Source organism: Sarcophilus harrisii, chromosome 1, assembly GCF_902635505.1.
Source record: "Sarcophilus harrisii chromosome 1, mSarHar1.11, whole genome shotgun sequence".
NCBI lineage: Eukaryota > Metazoa > Chordata > Mammalia > Dasyuromorphia > Dasyuridae > Sarcophilus > Sarcophilus harrisii.
Genome location: NC_045426.1, coordinates 102,071,412 through 102,091,245, shown reverse-complemented (window position 1 = coordinate 102,091,245; position 19,834 = coordinate 102,071,412). Strand labels below are relative to the sequence as shown.

The 19,834-nt window shown below is 37.8% G+C and overlaps 1 protein-coding gene across 2 annotated transcripts in view; it reads left to right on the top strand.

The window, feature by feature from the left end:
* The window catches only part of ADAMTSL1 (ADAMTS like 1), a 1,023,200-nt gene that overhangs the window by 927,310 nt on the left and 76,056 nt on the right, over positions 1-19,834 (top strand). For both annotated transcript variants that reach the window (XM_031961469.1, XM_023497962.2), the window contains 3 exons: positions 9,549-9,728; positions 15,247-15,400; positions 16,522-17,653. In XM_031961469.1, coding sequence (XP_031817329.1) covers positions 9,549-9,728; positions 15,247-15,400; positions 16,522-17,653 — 1,466 coding nt within the window. The remainder of the gene's footprint in view (positions 1-9,548; positions 9,729-15,246; positions 15,401-16,521; positions 17,654-19,834) is intronic.

Here is a 19,834-nt window from a genome sequence, read left to right as displayed (position 1 = left end):
CAACTTCAAATATCTCTAATTTATTTTTTCCTTATATAAGAATACATAAGCATTTATATATAGCTTTACATTTTGCAAAGCACTTTATAAATAATACTTCCTCTTATCCTCTTGTGAACACTGGGAAGTGAGAGCTATTATTTTAGCCATTTTATAAATGAGGAAACTGAGGAAGAGAATGACTAACTGACTTGTCCAGGATCACATAGCTTGTGTCTGAGGCAAGATTTGAACTCAGGTCTATCCATTGTATCTCCTATATCTACTTTTTTCCAATATACTTTCCACTCCTTATTCCTACTTTTGTCTTAAGGGGATAAATAGACTAAATCTAATTCCCATTGCACATGCCAGAATTCTATTTACTTGAAGAGTGCTATTTTCTCTCTTTTCCAAGCTTATTTTATTTTATTGTCTCTCTTATCCAAGGATATTTAATTCCCTCTATGCCATGGGAGGAAGATGGCTCTCCAGAGGGGTCATTCTCGCCTGGACAAATTTCAGCTTTTCCATGACTTTCCTAACATGTGTCCCTTAGGACTGAGTCCAGGAGGGCATTTTTCTTCTTACCAGGGCAAGGCAAAACTGTTTCTTGCTCTGGGCATAGTGGTAGTTACTTGCTTCCCTTGGCATCTGATTAGCAACAGAGCTACAAGACTATATAAGGAGAGCAAATAAGAGTGCCTTGTTTTCAGTACTTAGCATTAATTTATGGAAAGTCCTTGGAAGCCTACTCAATATGAGTCTTCTACCTTTCACCTCCCCAAAACTCATTAATGTTTTTTCTTTGTTCATTTTTTATAAAAAGTCTCAGTCCTGACAGGAAGGGACAGATGGTTGGAAAGTACCAAAAGGAACGACATCAAATAAACTGGAGATTGTTTCAAAATCGTTTGTGCTTCTCCACATAAATTGTGTTTTATACAAAGCCTGGTGTCCATTTGTCCTACATGAAAATGTTGCACGCATCTTGGCAGAGAGCAATAACCCCCCAGCTCCATTGCTTTCCTTGACTCTTAAGGGGGATTATGTGGCCCTTTCCCTATATTTTTTTTCCTGGCATGTCTGTGTGCCAGCATGTGAAAGGATAATTTTAAAAAAGAAAAAAAGTTGCAATGATTGAATTGCAAATGCTTACCAATTATGTTTCCATTTCCCATTTTTCCTCCATTGGATCAAATTAGATAAAGCTCTGAAGATCTTGGCAGATCAATTCCTGATAGTTATCAGTGTAACATTCCAATGACTAAAACAAAGCTTCATATAAGCTGTTTAAAATGTTCTGTGCTGAGAGTAATTCCATTAATATATTTATCTTGTTTACAAAAGCAGATTTCAGAAGAAAAATGAGAAGTTCATTAAAAAAAAAAAAGCAACAATAAAGATCTCTTCAGCAGAGATCAAAAGTTGAAGATCATGTTAATCCTTGAATAGAGTTTTGTTTTGTTTTTTTAGGAGAAACAAAAAGAAAACCCACATTGATTTTTGTAATAGTAAAAGTACCCTTTATGGCCACTTGGGATTCTAGTGAATGAAAAGGACTATCATCCTACTAGCTCCTTAAAAACTAATCTCACCTCCATCTCTTGGAACTCCTAATTCCCTTTAAAATTCAGCTTACATGCTAATTTCCTATATGAAGGCCTTCCCCATCTCTCCAATTTTCAGCATTCTTCCCAAACTCACATAAACATAATAAATTATCTTGTATTTATTTGTTCCATGTGCATTTTGCATTGACTTAACTTTGCATATATTCTTTTCCCCCCTAAATCAATTAAAATGAAACATTTATTAAGTACTTATTATGTTGTAGTCATTGTGCTAGTTACTAGAAATACAATGATTAAGAACGCAGCAAATTCCACTTGCAAGATTATATTCTGATGGGGAAATGACTACATATGCAAGTTTATACAGAAAAAATATGAAGAGGGCAGCTAGATGTGCAGTGGATAGAGTGCCAGCCCTGAAGTCAGGAGGACCTGAATTCAAATCTGGTCTCAGACATTGAATATATCCTAGCTGTGTGACCCTGGACAAATCACTTAACCCCAATTGTCTCAGCCAAAAAAAAGAAAGAAAGAAAGAAAGAAAAAAAAATATATGAAGAAAAGAAATATTACTAAATTTAAAGTACTTAGGAAAGGACAGCACTTAAGGTTAGGGAGCAAAAAAAGTCATGTAATAAGTGAAGTTTGAGTTATGCTTTGATGGAAGGGATTTTTTGAAGTAGAAATGTGGAAGAAGGACATTCCAGGAATGGAAGATGGCCAGTAACAAGAACAGAAATGGAGGATGGAATGTCACATGCAAGGGACAGAAAGAATATTTTGGCTAGATCATAGGATATAGGAAGAAGAGAAATATACAATGAGACTAGGAATCTGGGTTGAAGCTAGATTATGAAACAATTTAAAAGCTAATAGTGAAGTTTACATTTTATCCTAGAGGCAATAGAAAACTACTGATATTTATTGTTTCCCAATTTAAGGAAAAATCATTTTAGCAGCTAGCTAAAGGATGGACTGGAATAGAGAGAGATGAGGCACAGAGCACAATTAGGAAGCTATTGCAATAATCTAGGCAAAAGCTATGATGAGGCAATGACTATGAGTAGAGAAAAGGGGTTGGATTTAAGAGAGTTTATGGAGATAAAAATAGTAACATTTAGCAACTACCTGAATATGTGGAGTAAATGAGAAAGAAGTAACACTGATGGCAAGCTCAATGACCCAAGAGATTAGAAGAATGATAGTGCTTTTAACAGAAATAGAGTCTTTTGGAAGTAAACACTTGGGAGGAAAAGAGTTTGGATGCTTTCATTTTGATATGTCTTTGTCATCTAATTTGAAATGTCCAGTGGGCTTATGATATTGCAATTGGATCTCGGGGAAAGAGTCTAGGCTACTTCTCTCTTGGTGACATTATCAGCTTTTATTAGCTTTAAAAAAAAAAAACAAACTGCAGATGAGTGATTGATGTGTTCACAAAGAGAGAATAGAAAGAGAAGAAAGCCCAGGATAGAGCCTTTGAGAACATCTACAAGTAGAATGTAAGTTTATTGAGAACAACTCTTTTATTTTTGTTTTCTTAATCTCAGCATTTACTATAATGCTCAACACACAGTAAGTTATGTGCTGGTACATGGTAGGTTTCATAGTAGGCATTTATTCGTGCCAAGTGTTGAATTTAATTGAATAACCTACTCTCCTTTTTTTTTTTCCTCTGTAAAATGAGTGTATTGGAGGTGATCTCTCAACTTCCTGCAACTCTTAAATTTTCTGATCTATAATAATAACCATCATTACAGCAGCAAACAATTGCATCTACCATCAGGAGCCATTTGGAAATTCCTCATTAATTATGAAGTTCCTTCTTCATTCTTCACTAATGTAATAACAACTCACATTTATATGGTATTTTAAGGCTAATAAAGTACTTTTCCTATTACATCTCTGTGAGGTAATAATGATAACAATAAAAAACAATAACTAGCATTTATATGGTGCTTTAAGGCTTATATGACACTCTACATATGTTAACTCATTTCCTCCTCAAAACGACCCTGTGTGGTAATTGCCATTATTACCATCTCCATTTTACAGCTGGGGAAACTGAGACTTTGAGAAGTTTCATGACTTGTCCATACAGCAAGTGTCTGAGGCAGGATTTTAACTCATGTTTCCCTGACTCCAAATCCAATACTTTATTCACTTTGCTACCTACATCATTACTATCACCATGTAAAGATGAGGAACTGAGGCTCAGAGATGAAGTGATTATCCAGTAGTCACAAAACCAGTAAATGCTGCATTTGGGAGGCAATCCTAGGGGTCCTAATGGCAGGTCCAGTCCTCTAGCCACCAGCCCACCCAATTGTCTTTCAGAATAGCTGACACTTATCTGCATTCTCACTTCTTTAATTACCTCATGATTCCCATGATAATCATTTGGGTGTGACTGGATAGAGAGTTTAGGGATTTATATTCCCATTTTACAGATAAAGAGATTGAAATTTAAGAGTGATTTCGTAAAGGTGACACAGCTCATAAGTAACAAACTGGAATATGAACCAGGTCTTTAGACGCCAAATTAAATATTCTTGGCTTTCTAGCCTATATCCATGATCAAATAAACAAAATGTCTGGATTGATTCTTGCATGTCTTTAACCTAAAGCTTATTATTGATTTAACTGAAGCCAGTGTTAGCCAAATACCAGCCTGAATTATCACTTGTTTAACCAATGTCATTTCACATAATAATGGGCAATTTAACTCCCAGTTCAGGGAGAAAAGAATCATTAAATTAAGAAGGGTCAACACAAAAAGAACCTACTAAAAGTCTACTAATTAGGGGACATAGGTAGCTAATTGGGCTTAGCCCAGGCAAGAAATTTAGCAACACTACAGATTGCCAAGTTATTTTATGTTAGGAAACTATGGTCCCTTCCTAGATATAATTATTTAATTTGGTATGCCTTCTAATATTAGTAAACAATCTCAGAATTGAAAACCTGTAACAGGTTTCAATTATTCAAATATTCAATTTTTGGAATTTTTTAAATTCAGGCTACTCATGAGGAAATCCTGACCCTTCACTGTCATACTACATCCATTGAGAAGTCTGGTTTTCTCCAGCTGCAAGAGTAATAGCCAATTTGAATTTATTTTCCTCCCATATTACTCTCTCTGCTGTAGAATCATTTTTCTCAGTTTCTTCTTCAGATTCAAGAAATGGCCTCAAGGCAATGCTTTCCCCAGCTCAGAATACAACAATGAAAAATGTTAAGGGTTCTACCTTGAAGAAATTTTAAATTTTAAAATATAATAAACATAATTATTTTTGTTGTGCTATAATTATGCAGATATACACAAATAAAAATGATAAAGGAAGTATGATGGGCAAGCATTGAATATGAGTGTTTGTAACTCTAGAATCAACACTCTTTAAAAACTTCAAGAAGGAAAATTTCAACAGGTTCTAATAAAATTTGAGGAGGAAAAGATTACTTTCAGCTGAAGAATCAAGGAAGACTTCATGGAAATATGGTCCCAGAGCTGGGTCTTGAAGGAAGAAAAGAATTTCAACAAAAACTAGAAGGGAATCTATTTCAGCATTGGGAAGAGATGGGATTAGCATGAAGGCTTTGAAAAAGTAGAATACAGGATGCTATGCTTCCTCTTATCAAGGATATAATGGTGGGTGATGGGGACAAATGGAAAAAGGAACTGAAAAGGTAACTTCTATATGTCAGGCCCTGACCTAACCTATTAGATCAGATACAATTTCAAAGGCTCCTCTCTATGGTTCATGTCCCTGCCCGTGTTTTCCCTTTGGGAACATCAGAATTGGGCTCATGTGTTTTCAGTGATCCTCATCTGGTCTCTGAGAACTCCTACCAACTAAGGCATTAGATAGAAAGAAAAAATTTTAATTAAGGCAACCAAAATTATAGAAAGGATTGGTGCCTGGAGCAAAACAATTCAGAATCCTCCCAGAGAGCTCCATTTTCCTTCCCAGAGCTTTAGCTCACACTCTCCACAAGCTCATGGAACTATTTAATCTTGTCTATACTTTACTCTTGAAATTGCAAGACCAGAAGTTAGTACAGCTTCTGCAGTATGTCTTGTGCCTGTCCCTTTCTCTCCACTCACACTGCCACCTTCCAAATTCAGACCCTCATCACCTCTCACTTGGAATATTGCAAAAGATTCCTAATTGCTTTCTATGCTTCAAGTCTCTCCTCACTTCAACCCATCCTCCACACAGCTGCCATAGTGATTTTGCTGAAGAGCAAGTCTGATTATCTCATTTCCATACTCAATAAACTCCAGCGGGTCTTTATTCTATGTAGACTCCTTTGTTTAAAGCCCTTCGCAACCTGGCCTCAGCTTTATTACACATTTTTCCCTTTCACAAATGTCGCTGTTTAGCCAGACTTGTGCTCTTACCCTTTGTCACACAAGAAACTACATTTCTCAGCTCTGTGTCTTTACACCGTATGTTCCCCCTTGCCTGGAACATATATATTCCCTCCTAACCTCTACTTCTTAGACATCCCCAATTTTCTTTAAGTCTCAAATCTACCTTCTAAGTGAAATTTTTCTATCCCAAATACTAATCCTTCCCCTCATTTTTTTTTTCCTTTTTATATAAACCTATTGTGTTTATACATTTTACATGTAGGTTTTTTCTCTCAATTGGATGTCAAGTTAATTATTGAGTAAATGTTCTTTTTTCCTGAAAACAACCTTTACCATTCAAAAAAATAAAAGTCACTTTTAAGCAAATTAAGGATAAAACATTAGACAATGACTAAACCCAGTATTATACATTAATGGTCATTACTTAGCTCTCAGGAACAGCTATAGCATCTATGCTATCTGTAGATTTTGCTTATCTTTCTATTTGTGATTCATGCCACTGCTTTAAACTTGGCTTGCTCAAGGCAGTGTCTGTCTATAGTAAAACACCTAAAAGGATATGTAAAAGTATCTATCCATAATTGGAACAAATGTCCAAATGTTTGGGCTACACGTGTTTTTAGTCATCTGTATTTGGCACCATAGACCAACAAAAAAATCTAGACTGTTACACTGATTTTTCATTGGGTGGAATGTTTGACATTGTGGAGAAATAAATTGATTTTTCTAGTACAGAATTGAACAATAACATATAAGGATATGTAAGGATCCAGTCAGCTGCATATTAACAATTTTAAAGTGTAATAATGGGGGGCAGCTAGTTGATGCAATAGAGTACCAACACTGATGTCAGGAGGACCTAAATTCAAATCTGGCCACAGACACTTAACACTTCCTAGCTGTGTGACCCTGGGCAAGTCACTTAAACGCAATTGCCTCTGCAAAATAATAATAGCAATAATATTTTCTGTTTTATTTTATTATTATTTAATCTGACAAATATTTCCCAATTGCATTTATCTGGTTACCTATACACTAGGAAGTTTTATAGGCTGAATAGGCTCACTGATGGTGTGATTGACACCTCTATTCTAGACCTGGTTTTGGAGAAAAGGTTGTGAGAATCAATAGCCTTTAATAATATTAGCATTGACATAGTGCTTTAAGGTTTGCAAAGTATTTTATAAATATTCTTATTTCATCCTCACAACAAATCTGGGTGGTAAGTACTATTATCCCTAATTGGCAAACTGAGGCAGACAGAAATTGAATGACTCGCCCAGTGTCACACTCCTAGTGTCTGTATCCATATTAGAACTCAACTTTCTGACTGCTGATTCAGCACTCTATCCACTGTACCACCTACCTGCTTCTCTGATAATTACTCCTATTCCTGGAATACTGTAAGTTTTACCAGGTCTTTAGCTCACAAATATTGTGAAGTGATGCAACAGGTAGAGTGCTGGACCTAGAGCAAGGAAGAACTGAGTACAAATCCAGTTTGAGTATTTACTACTTGTATAAAGCTGGGCAAGTCACTGAACATTCCTCAGTCTCATTTTCCTCATCTGTACAATGAAGCTAATTATTACAATAATACCATGGAAGGTAGATCTAAGAATTGTTGTAAGAATCATATGAGATATTTATAAGGCATTTCGTAAACCTTAAAGTGTTATATAAATTTTGTTATCATTATTGTTACCACAGTAACCAAAATATAATTAATCTCATTATATAGATGAGGAAATTGAAGCCCAGGTAAGTAAATTACTTACCCAGTCAGGCAATTAATGTCAGTTTTAACTTGTATTTCTTAGCTATCTCCAAATCTTATCATATCATCCCAACTTCACTAATTTATATTTCTGCACCAGAGGTGAAATAAGAATTCTTTTCACTCCTTCCTAAATTTGAATATTAACACTGAACCTCCTTTGGCCTTTGCCAAAAGTGTTTAACTAAACTTTTGGATCTGAGAGTTTTATTTGCCCTCAGCTCTTCCTCAGCTTCCTTCCCTTTATCTTTTGTGTTTATTCAGATTAAGTTGAAGTCTTTCTGCTTCCCAAGGCATTTAGAAAGAGAAAATGTCAGTCCTCAAACGGAAAAAAAATCCAAAATTACTGCACATTAGACTTGACTGATGAAGTATATATAAGATGACTGTCAGACAATGTAAACAGACTGCTAAAGCTGAATGAACTCAGTCTATTCTTGAAGAATTCTACACAATTACATGTAAAGGATTAAAAGAACAGAAGTTTGATTATATTTTGAGGTTTGGGGAGGTAATGATTGTTGTAAATTAACCATTACCCTTCTCAATGAAAAATGTTATGTTTTCACAACAGAGAAAATATTTGCACACCATAGCAAAAGTCAAATACCCCCTAGTGTTGGTTGTGACAAATGTCTTCTGCCTACACTGTGGTAACTCCCTATGGTATCTAGTATGATAGATATACATGGTAGTTTTTGTCTCCCCCCACTTTTTCTGTTCAAAGTAAAACTAATGATGCATCTTTTACAGCCTACAACAAAATAAAATTATAAATAATATTTTAAGAGAAAATAATTTCAATAGATATTAATTCAATATTTACATACATGTATATCTATGTTTGTTCCTTAAATTCTAGCTCATGTCCCTATCTCCAAGCAACTGCATAAAGATCAGTAGTTGTATAAAGAAAGGACTCTGGGCAATAACACTCTCCAACATCCTTTCAGAGCTATCCCCCAGTGTCTAACTGGAAAATTTCTTCTATTAGCTAAATGAAATTTCTAGAGTTGCATTGTAAACCAATTTCATCTTCTCCTATCCTCGGGAAGAAAGCAAGCACCTGGTTAGTATCTTCTTTATTTTAAAGGTTCCAGCACAGTTGTATTGAGTTCATGGGATTAGGTCAATTACTATTGAGGAATGAACTGTGGGAAGTTTTCCAAGTTGCCCCCTCCCCAAGAAGTTGGCAAGCATTTGGATAAATTTTAGGACACACTTTAGCTATGCAGTTATTTGGAAAACTAATCACTTAAAAGGTCATCTGGAGTGTACAATCAGTTTATAGGAAGACCTAAGGGAAACTTGGTCATAAACAAGTGAGGGATGAATATGAGACTAAATCATTTGAAGGTATTGGTATGACAACACCATAGTGACCCAGGAGGAAGAGGAAAGAAAGCCAGGTAATAAAAATGTCTTCTACATCCCCCAAACTTTCTGTTAGTTATAGCCAGCCCCCCACATTTACAGTGATGGCAGTGGCCCTATCTTGTTCCATCTGGAAACAACAAAGATAAATTTCACTCTTCATCATAAAAATAATTAATACTCTATTATATTAACCTTTTAAACTGGTTGTTGTGGGTTATAGCAAATCATCACTATAAGCAGCTTTGCAAGTTTTAAAGATCTTGGCAATTCCAACCTAGTTAAAAGAGGAGTAAGAGATTTTGATTTTTTAAAATAATAAATTGATTTCAAAGAAAAATAAAAAGAATTTAGGCTTTTAACTAACTTTCCCTCCTCTTCACTCCAATGCTAAAGAAGTCTTCATCTCAAGGCACAATAAAAATTTAAATGGGCTACTTTCTTAACACTCAAATCTTCTCCTTCCCAGTGTTCCCAGACTTGTGGAGGGGGCATTCAGAAAAGAGATGTTCTTTGCAAACAACGCATGGCTGATGGCAGCTTCCTCGAGCTGCCAGAGACTTTTTGCTCAGCCCCAAGGCTTGCCTCCCAACAAGCTTGCAGGAATGAGGACTGTCCCTATGAATGGCTTCTTTCTGAATGGACACAGGTAAGAACCTTGAGCATTGAAGGAATGGAGTAAAGCAAGCTCCAGGGAGGAAGTGGGGACTGGGGAAGCTACTTTCCCTACCATGCTAGAATGTGTAACAATTTATGCCACACTTTGTAACTGTTACTTAACTAGGCTATGGGGAACCAGCCTGGGCAGCCAGCCTTCACCTAACCATTGGGAGCATGTAATTGTAGCTGGCCCCCCTTGTGGAGCAAAACTGATTCATGTTTGGGAATGGGCTCCCCTGGGATACTTGGGTCTCTGCTCCCTGCCCTCAGCTATTTTTGGTCTCTTCTCAGGGGGCCAAGGCCTCTCTGGCTCTTTCTCTTATAAGTTATAGCACAATGAAGAAAATGATTTATTTCAAGGAGAAGCCAAAAGAGATGCTGCCCATCTGCTGTCAGTTTCCTGGCTCTAGAAGCCCAGAACTTCCCAGCCAAAAACTGTTTTATTTTGTGTCTTCTCCTGGCCCCCTCCCACACACATACATCCTTCTGATCTTCTGTGTGTGGATGATGGCTCAGATTAGCATCTGTCCCCAGGGATGATGAAGCCCCCAAAATGACTGGATTTGGATTGACCTGGGTCAATCTCAGCCCTGTTTCTAAATCACTATGTGACCTTGAACACATTACTTTTCTGGCCACTGACTTCCTCATTTGTAAAAGAAGAGGGGTGGATTAAATGATTACTAATTTTAATAAATTCATTGTCTCTTCTTGCATCTTATGATTCCATGATTCCAGGTTTAATTTACCAAATCCCATTATGTATTTAATAGCCATTAATTTAATTGTATACATCTTAAGTCTGTTTATATTTTCTGCCTTTGCTACTTCACAGAGGTAGCATTACCACATAACAAAACACAGAAACTCTTCCTATTCTCTCAGTCTCCATAGAGTTCTGCCAATGAATCACTGTCTTAAAAGGATCTAGTTGGGAAGGGAGGCATGGGGCTGAAATGTGCCTCTCTGAGTGTGATGGAGCCAAAAGTGAAATTTACCTCTTCCCTTTCATGTAGGATTAGGGAATAATCCTTTTGCACCCCACCCTATCCCTTTGTACAATGTACAGCTCCTTGTGATTACAACTGATTGAACTACATTGCACTCAGCCACTTGGATCCCCAAAGTGGAAAACTTCTCTGAAAATTAAGATGCCAGCTCTTTAAAAATTAGACCCCAGGCTTCCTTGGGACATTGATTTCTTATTCTAATGCCAGTGGGAATCAGCAGGCTCTTGGCTTTGCCCCCTTTGCATTCTGTATGATGGTGCCTACTAAGGGGAATAGAACCAAGCTTTCCTCCAACAATGCCAAATAACTGTTCATTTCTAAGGATTTATAATTTGGCTATAAAATCTCCTTCTGGGGCAGCTCCATCCCCAAGGTCCTCAGGAAAGTGAAAACAACTTTTTTTTTTCCACGTATAAAACATTATTTGATCTAAGCTACTTACTGAAGGTAATCTCTATGTGTATGTGTGTGGGTGAATGGCCTTTTCTGAAATGGTTAATATCCAAAGAGTCATAATATTCTTAATAGGAAAATAGGGACAGCTAGGTAGTACAGTGGATAGAGCACCAACCCTGAAGTCAGTAGGACCTGAGTGTAAATCTGGCCTCAGACACTTAACACAGTCTAGCAGTGTGACCCTGAACAAGTCACTTAACCCCAATTGCCTCAGCAAAAGAAAATTAGGAAAATAGAATAAGGCCAGAAAGAAAGAGTGATATATTTTGTATTGGCTTGATATGTAGGTATAATTTCAAAGCTGATTAGAAAAAAAGGTTGCTTTAAAAAAAAAAAAAAAAACATAAAGTAGGTTCCTGTGAAGCACATAGGACATTAGACATCAAAAAAACCAAGGTCATCCACTGTATTAATGGCTATAGTCAGTCCTCTTGATTTTTGTCTTGCCACTCCATTTCAATGCCTGGAAGAACCAGACTGATATCTTGCATAAATTGGGTGTGAGGCAGATCCTCTGATGATGAAATGTGTCCTCTTCAAAAACAAAGGACAAATGGGGCGGCAAGGTGGCTCAGTGGATGGAGCACCATCCTGAATTCAGGAGGACCTGAGTTCAAATCTGGTCTCAGACACTTAACACGTCTTAGCTGTGTGACCCTGGACAAGTCACTTAACTCCAATTGCCTCAACAGAAAGAAAAAAAGAAAGAGAGAGAGAAAGAGAAAACAACAAAAGACAAACAACAAATCAGGCTTATGTCAGTAGAAGAGCTATAATGGGACTTGGTTACATGTTCACTATCTCTTGATATCCCTGGAGTGAACAAGATTTGGAGCAAAATGACATTTGGATATCTGGAAGAAGTTGCTGATATTTGGCATTAAAATTTATCACAAACCTGGCATGTTACAGAGAAAAAGGAAAGTAATACTATATTAAGATCCTGTGAAGTTAAACAGCATTCAGAATACATTATTTTTATTCCCCTGCTTCTATTGATCTGTATAAGGAGACAAGAAAATATAGGGAATATGAGTAGCTAAAGCACCCTGGCTGTCCAGAAACCATACCATCTCCCTTGTTGCCTGTACTACCTTCAACTATTTCTGATGAGAACATTCTGAACTACATCATTTCAGAAGTCACACTTTCCAAGTTGCTGCTGACCACATGTAGGCAATACTCAACCAAAGGAATGTTAGGAAGTTCTTGGTTGTCCTTTTTGATTAATGGAGATTCTGAAAATAGAGGTGGGAGTAGGGAATGGAGTTATTGTGTCAGGAAATCAGTTCAGCTGAACTGAACCTGGAGCCACACAATAGCATTCCTTGTAGTGTGACGACTCACTATCTCATCAAAAGTGCAGCTTTCTTGGCCCTCTGACTGAAATGAAATGTCGCATCCACCCTTGAAAGCTATTATTCTGTGCCAGTAGGACAGGTTCATGCTCCAACAGGCTCCAAGGCCCTATCCAGCCTTAGATATTTGGGTTAAGTCTCATGATTTACACACAATCCATCTGACAAAGTAGTGAAGCCTGAGCTCCTCTTGGGTATTTCAACTAAAATTATTGGCAGATTCTATTCAAAGGGAAAGCCATTAAAAAAAAAAAAAAAATCCCTGAAAAAAGTCCTACCTCATTTTCTTAAATCAGATCTCTATGTTTTGTTTTTTTTAACAATTAAAATCCCTAAGGAAAAGCCTACCAAGAAAATCTCTTTTAAAATCTTTTTGTGAAATTCCCCCCCCACCACCAAAAAAAAGAAATTTTTAAAAGTTTGCATTGGAAGGGAACTTAAAGATCATGGAGTCCAACCCTTTCATTTTAAAGATGAGAAAATTGAGGCTTAGTGATATAAACATAGATTGCAAAGAGAGAATCCAGATCTCCTAACTCTTCATCTTGTGACATTTTCCCCAATAAGTTATTTGGTATGCTTTTAATCCTAAAAGCTTAAAGGTAGGAGAGTTGAGGTAGTTTATTTTTATCACGAAGTTTTTCTCCTTAGGTTATCTGCAAACAAAGAAAATCAGGGGAAAAGTTCTTAATCTGGAAATAATTACCATCATGTCTCTGAAATTTCTTTAAATTAAATTTCATAAAAGTTGGTATAGATAACAGAAAATCAATTTGCTATTACAGGGTTTCTCAAAAGTCTTACTGTATTTTATGCTATAAAAATATTATTCAGTATAATTTAAGCTATTAAAGCTTAAAACTGCAATTAAGGCACTTGGGACACACTATATTTAAAAGTTGCTAAAAAAAATAGATGCTGAAGATCTTAAAATGAACATTTATCAAATCAGCAGGAAAGAATGTACCATCCAGCTGCTATTGTTATATCATAGCTTCCCAATCAATTTTTATGTCTCTAATCTATCCTGTACATGATCCCTGAATTAATGTTCCTAAAACACTTTTCATCATGTCATTCTATTCCACAGAAGTCCTCAATAATTGGGTTGGCTACCCAAAATCAGATACAAATTCATTAATTTGGTCTCCATGATTTGACCCCAAGCTATATTTCTAGCTTTATCTAACATTAAGTTCTTTTGTTCCAATGAAAATTGTCAACCCATTGTTTTTACCCAACAGCCTTATAATTCTCATACTTGTACTTTCACATTTCCATGTCTTTTCTTATATGATTATATTTGTATGTATTTTCTTCTACTTGTTCTCCTTTTTTCATCTCACCATAAATGTTCTCCCCTTCTCTTCACTTAAACTGACCAATTCGAGCTCCATTTCCTTTGTATTCTGATGTTCCACTTCATTCCAAGCAGCAGAGATCCCTCCCTACTTCCTATGAACTCATAGTGAGCTCTGAGGAGTTACATGTAGCTCATCAGTGTTTCACCTGATGTATCATTAAAATTGTGCTCCAAAAAATTACTATGAATCAGATGACAGACAAAAGTCATCATGGAGCAGGTAAAGGATACTAGAAGTTAATTGCTACACCAAGATTCTGAAAGGAGAGCAAGTCTGAGAGGTGGGCAAGTAAAATTCAATTGTGGCAGCCCAGTGAGAATATACAGAAAGAATGGTCATGTGAGCAGCAGCAGGAGACAATGAAAAATTGAAAAAGGTAGGTTCAGGAAAACAATTCCACATTATTTAGTTCTATTTCAAAGCAGGAATTCTTGAATAATCCAAGGCAGAACCAGATCAGGATGTAGGCAAGAAGAGCATACTAGCAACAAAGTGCAGAGACATAGCAGGATGGGTACCAAAAAAAAAAAAAATTCCTTAGACAATAGTAGAGTTTACTCTGCCTCCTGTTAGAGCTCTACAAATAAGACTGGTATAAATATAAAACTGACTGGTTTATAAAATTGAAATTGCTTCATCCCTTGCCACAGCTCCTGTATCTGAATTGTTGATTAACACTAGAGTGTTGCTGCCTTTCTTTTCTTGGCTATATTTGAAATTTGTATAACCATTGAAAAATTCAACAATGCCCCAAGTTGAGTTGATTTCTATTATATGGATAAAAGCAATTTTTCTGCAATTTATTCTGTTATTTGAAATACATGTGATATACTTACCTGTGATGTTGCATGTGAAAGTCATAAGTAAATGCAAAAAGATTTCAAAATTTCATGATAAAATGAACATCTTCAAAATCATTTGATTTGTTTTGTGCTATGGGAACATATGTAAAAGAGAAGTTTATTTACAGTTGAGAATATAAAATTATAGAATCATGGAGTCTTAGTGTTAGAAGGAACCTGAGAGGCCCAACCAACCTATATCTGAATAGCAGTTTCTTAGAGAAGGGAAAAGAATTATTCTCAGGATTGGAAAAAGCACAGGTTTGGGATCATAAATCCCAGATTCAGATTTTTCTATGTGGCAATGAACAAGTCATTAGAATTGGGCCCAAGTACTCTCTCTGATCATTTTGAGTGTTCTTTTATTGACTTCTCTAGGCAGCCTCCTTTATATTTTCATTTGTTGAGAGGCACTTGCCAAGATTTTACAGATAGATGTTCTCCCTTTAACCTGGTCTGCTTGGTCTCTCTTGCTAGTGTTCCACGAGCTGCGGAGAAGGCACCCAGACTCGGAGTGCCATTTGCCAAAAGATCCTGAAATCAGGAGAATCCATCATTGTCAACTCTTCCCTGTGCCCGCCATTACCTTTCTCTTCCTCCATCCAGTCCTGCATGCTAGCAGCCTGTGCAAGTGAGTATGACAAGAATATTCAGAGATGGGGAGTGTTCATCTCAGGAAGCCTCACCTCCCTTGGAAGGCCACTTCCCTATTCTCAGGAAAGCTTTCAGGCTATTGTTGAGGCCCCAGAGCTTTGCTGAGACTTTTGCTGGCCACCTGACAATCAGGTTGGCCAGAGTAGAGTTCTTAGTTCCCGTGGGTAGAAAGGGCTCTCTTCTCCTTGAGAGTTTTCAGGGGGTGGGGGAAAGTTCACTTGTCTGGTGTACAGACCTTGAAGCTGGAGGTAGCCTATAACTAATGAAGTCTAATATTATCCACCCTGGGGTTTTAAATCACCTCCAAACAGATTTGCTCTGTTTAATATTAATCCCTGAGGTTGTAACACTTTGGGGCTCTCGCCACCATACACATTAGGGTTCTGGTGCTTTGCAGAACCCACATGGTAAATTTTTAACAAGGGGAACTCTCCTTCTCTTTTGTCCTCTTCCTCTGTTTATTAAACCAATTTTTTTATTCAAATGCCTTTAACAAGGGGAACTGCATTCCCCTGAGCTTCCTGCTCCTCAGTCCCCAGTCCTCGTGCTTTGGCTTCTAATGACATGGAACCACACAGCGGGTGACAGGCATCCTGCTCAATTGCACCTTGTTAGTTCTTACATTTTTATTGTGGCGGCTTGATGTTCAACAGCTGGTAGCCGGTGGCGCCCATAAAACGTAATGCGTGAAACGGCTGCCCAGGCCAAAGTAAACTGCCAGAGTCCTCACTTTTTTAACCTCTGTCTCTTTTCTCCTCCTCTACATCCTCCTTCTTAGAAGCTAGTCTGTCACATGTTTTATACAATTTGAATCTATCCTCGTTTTTCCACTCCTGCACCATTATTCATTTTGTCATGTGTGTATGTATTATCTCCTTAAAACACATTGTGAATTCCTTTCTCCCTTCATCTCATCTTCCCCCTTTCCCATTTTATGCCTCATCTCCTTCGTTATCTCTCTCCTTACCTTCTCTCTCCTCTTACTCCTTACTTCCCTTTCTCTTGTTTTCTCCTTCTTCCCCTTTCTCCCCTTCACTCTCTTCAAACTCTATTTTTATGGTACTGCTTTATTTACAAATACTCTTGGTTCCATTTTAGAGCCCAGTCGCCCATCTCCCAAACACAGTCCTCACATTACAGCCATCAGGAAGATCTATATTCAGACCCGGAAACAAAGAAAGTTACACTTTGTGGTGGGAGGCTTTGCCTATCTGCTTCCCAAGACTTCTGTGGTCCTCAAGTGCCCCACGCGGAGGTTCCGAAAGCCTCTCATCACCTGGGAGAAGGATGGCCGGCATCTCACCAGCTCTGCCCACATTACAGTGGCACCTTTTGGTTACCTGAAAATCCATCGTCTTAAGCCCTCAGACACAGGCACCTACACCTGCTCTGCAGGACCAGCTCAGGAACATTTTGTGATCAAGCTCATTGGAGGCAACCGTAAGCTTCTAGCCAGACCCTTGGGACTAAGAAATGAGGAGGAAACCCCTCCAATGAGGAAGAACAGTGCAAATGAGGCTCTTCGAACCCAGGAAAAGCACCAAAATGGAATTTTTTTCAATGGCAGTAAGGCTGAAAAGCGGGCTCCCACAGTTGATCCTGGAAGTCGCTATGATGAGATTGTCTCCAGACTGCTGGAACAGCGAGGCTGGCCCGGAGAGCTGTTTACCTCTTGGGAAGCCCAGGATTCTACAGAGAGGAACATCTCCTCAGAGGAGGACCAGAATCCAGAGCAAACCCTTCTCCATCTGCCTTTCACCATGGTAACTGAGCAGCAGCGGCTCGATGACCTGCTCAGGAACATCTCTCAACAGCCTGAGGAACTTCAAGACTTATACAGCAAACATTTGGTGGCCCAGCTGGCTAGGGAAATCTTTAGGACTAACCTAGAGCATCAGGACTCACTCCTCAAGTCCGCAGAGGGCAGAGTCCATCCTGTGGCGATCCCTCCCCACAAACATGTATCTGGATTCAGCAGTTCTCTCCGCATCTCCTCTCCAAGTTCCTCAGATGAGATGAGAAGTGGCCATCCCCAAAGAAGGCCAGTGATACTGAGGAAAATCTCAGCTGCCCAACAGCTCTCCGCCTCTGAGGTGGTCACACACCTCGGGCAGACTGTAGCCCTTGCCAGTGGAACACTGAGTGTCCTTCTGCACTGTGAAGCTGTGGGAAACCCAAAACCTACTATCACCTGGGCCAGGAATGGGGAAGAGGTGCAGTACAGTGACAGGTGAGCATAGTTCTGATTTTTAAACAAGAAAGCAGTGGGGGAATAGGAGCACCACTCCCCTCCCCTCCCCTTCAGCCTCTCCTTTCACACTTTTTTTCTGCACTGAGGTATTTTCCAAGGCAGATCATGAAGAAATGCTTTCAGTAGGAACATCTGGGTTTTAGTCCTTCCTCTATCACTGACAAACTGCTTGAAGTGAAGCTGGCTATTTAATTAAGTCTCAATTTCTCTTTCTCCAAAATGGTGATAATGTTGCCTGCCTTTGCTTTACACCACAAAACACCAAAGATTAAGGAAATGCTTTCTTTAAAGTACTTTGAACTTTTTTTTGTCAGAAAGGTTTTATGCAAATCACAGCTATTATTAAATTTACATTTTAGTACACAGACCATTGAAAAGCTTAGGATCCAGCACAGTGTTTCCATGTGTGTGGTCTGACAAAGCTTTCCAGGAATGCATACACACCTGGCCTCTGCTGTTGACCTGATCTTATGACTAAACACTGCTGTGTTTGGCCCATTTATTATGTCTCACAAAATGTCATTATACCTTTCTTGGTATGTCCATTTAAATAGAGTGGTGGCAATCGGTATCATAAGATCAGGATTATAGAATTTACAACTAGAAGATTCTTAGAGTTTGATCCAGCCCTTTCATTTTATAAGGGGGGAAACTGAGGCCCAGATAAGTTAGGTGACCTATCCAAAGTAACACAGGTAGCAAGTAGCAGAGTCTGGATTTAATGGACTGAGCACTCAGTCCAATCTCCTTACCATTTCCTCCCTTTTTCTGGGTGAAGAAACTCAGTCCCTCATTGTGGAAGTGACTTACTACATATTACCCAGATAATAATTAGCAGAGCCCCATGTTTACATTCATAGCATCTGACTTCAGGACTATTTTGGCTAAGTTACCAAAACTTTAAGAAAACCTTTAAAGATTTTTAACTAATGAATCAAGGGAAGCTAACAGGATCAAAGAGAGCACAAGTCCAATAGTTTGTCTCTCTGTCTAATGAATTTATAGTTGAAGAGGGACATAAAAAAATTTATTTTTAAAATAGAAAACGTTTGTAAAGAATGAACTTGCACTTGTTTGCCAAATCTCAGAATACTAATACAGGACATGATACTTTCTGAAGACAAGAAGTAAGAATATCTGAGCAAATATGGTAAAATACTTCTTAATAAAGTGGATCATAACAAGATCCCACTTCTTATGCTTACATCCTGTATGACGTTGGGCAGCTCCCTAATGACTCACTAATAATTCATTCCATGAGCCTTATTGTTGGTTTTTATTAACCTATAAAATAAGAGTATAGGCGTAGATAACATCTAAAATTTATGATCCTATGATTCTATGAATTATGGTAGCTATATTCTCTCTAGAAGGCCAACGTTAAAATTCATTTATATCAGGAAGATTCATCTTTGTGTATTCAAAACCAGCCTCAGACATTTTTTTTTACTAGATCTGTTCTCTGGACAAGTCACTTAACTTCCTTTGCCTCAATTTCCTCATCTGTAAATGAGCTACAAAAGAAAATGGCAAACTACTCCTGCATCTTTGCCAAGAAAACCGCAAATGGGCTGTGGAGAGTTGGATACAACTGAAAAACTGAGAAATGTTAGTTTGGAAAGAGAATTCTGGGAATATTTTGTCTTGGCTTTTAAACATTAACATTGATAACCCTGGCACACTGATAACCACAAAGCTTGTTGACTGATTGATTAGTTCATTGTTATTTGAGAGAACACAGATAGCCTAGTCCTAGTATATCATTGGGAATTTTCAATAAAGTAGGGGATGAGTGGTTCAGATACTTGATAGGAATGAGCTTCTAGGCATCTAAAGGGCAGCATAAGAATGCCATACAAGGGAAGGCCAAGGTTAAGGCTTAAATAATAGAGCACATAAACCAGGATGGTGATGCTTAAAAGAAATAGTGCCATGGTTAGGCTTCCCAAGTTTGCTCAAATCTAGCTTTAATCAATTCTTTCTGTTTTAGATAGTGGGAAAAGAGTGAAAAGTAAGCTTTCCATGTCTTGCTGATTCATGGAACAAAAAGTATTTCATTTCTCTTGGCTGGACAGTAGGAAATATGGCTGAAGATCAGTTTGCTGGACTGTTTTTTAAACCTGAGTTGGAAAAAAAAAAAAAGTGTGCACCACATTAAAC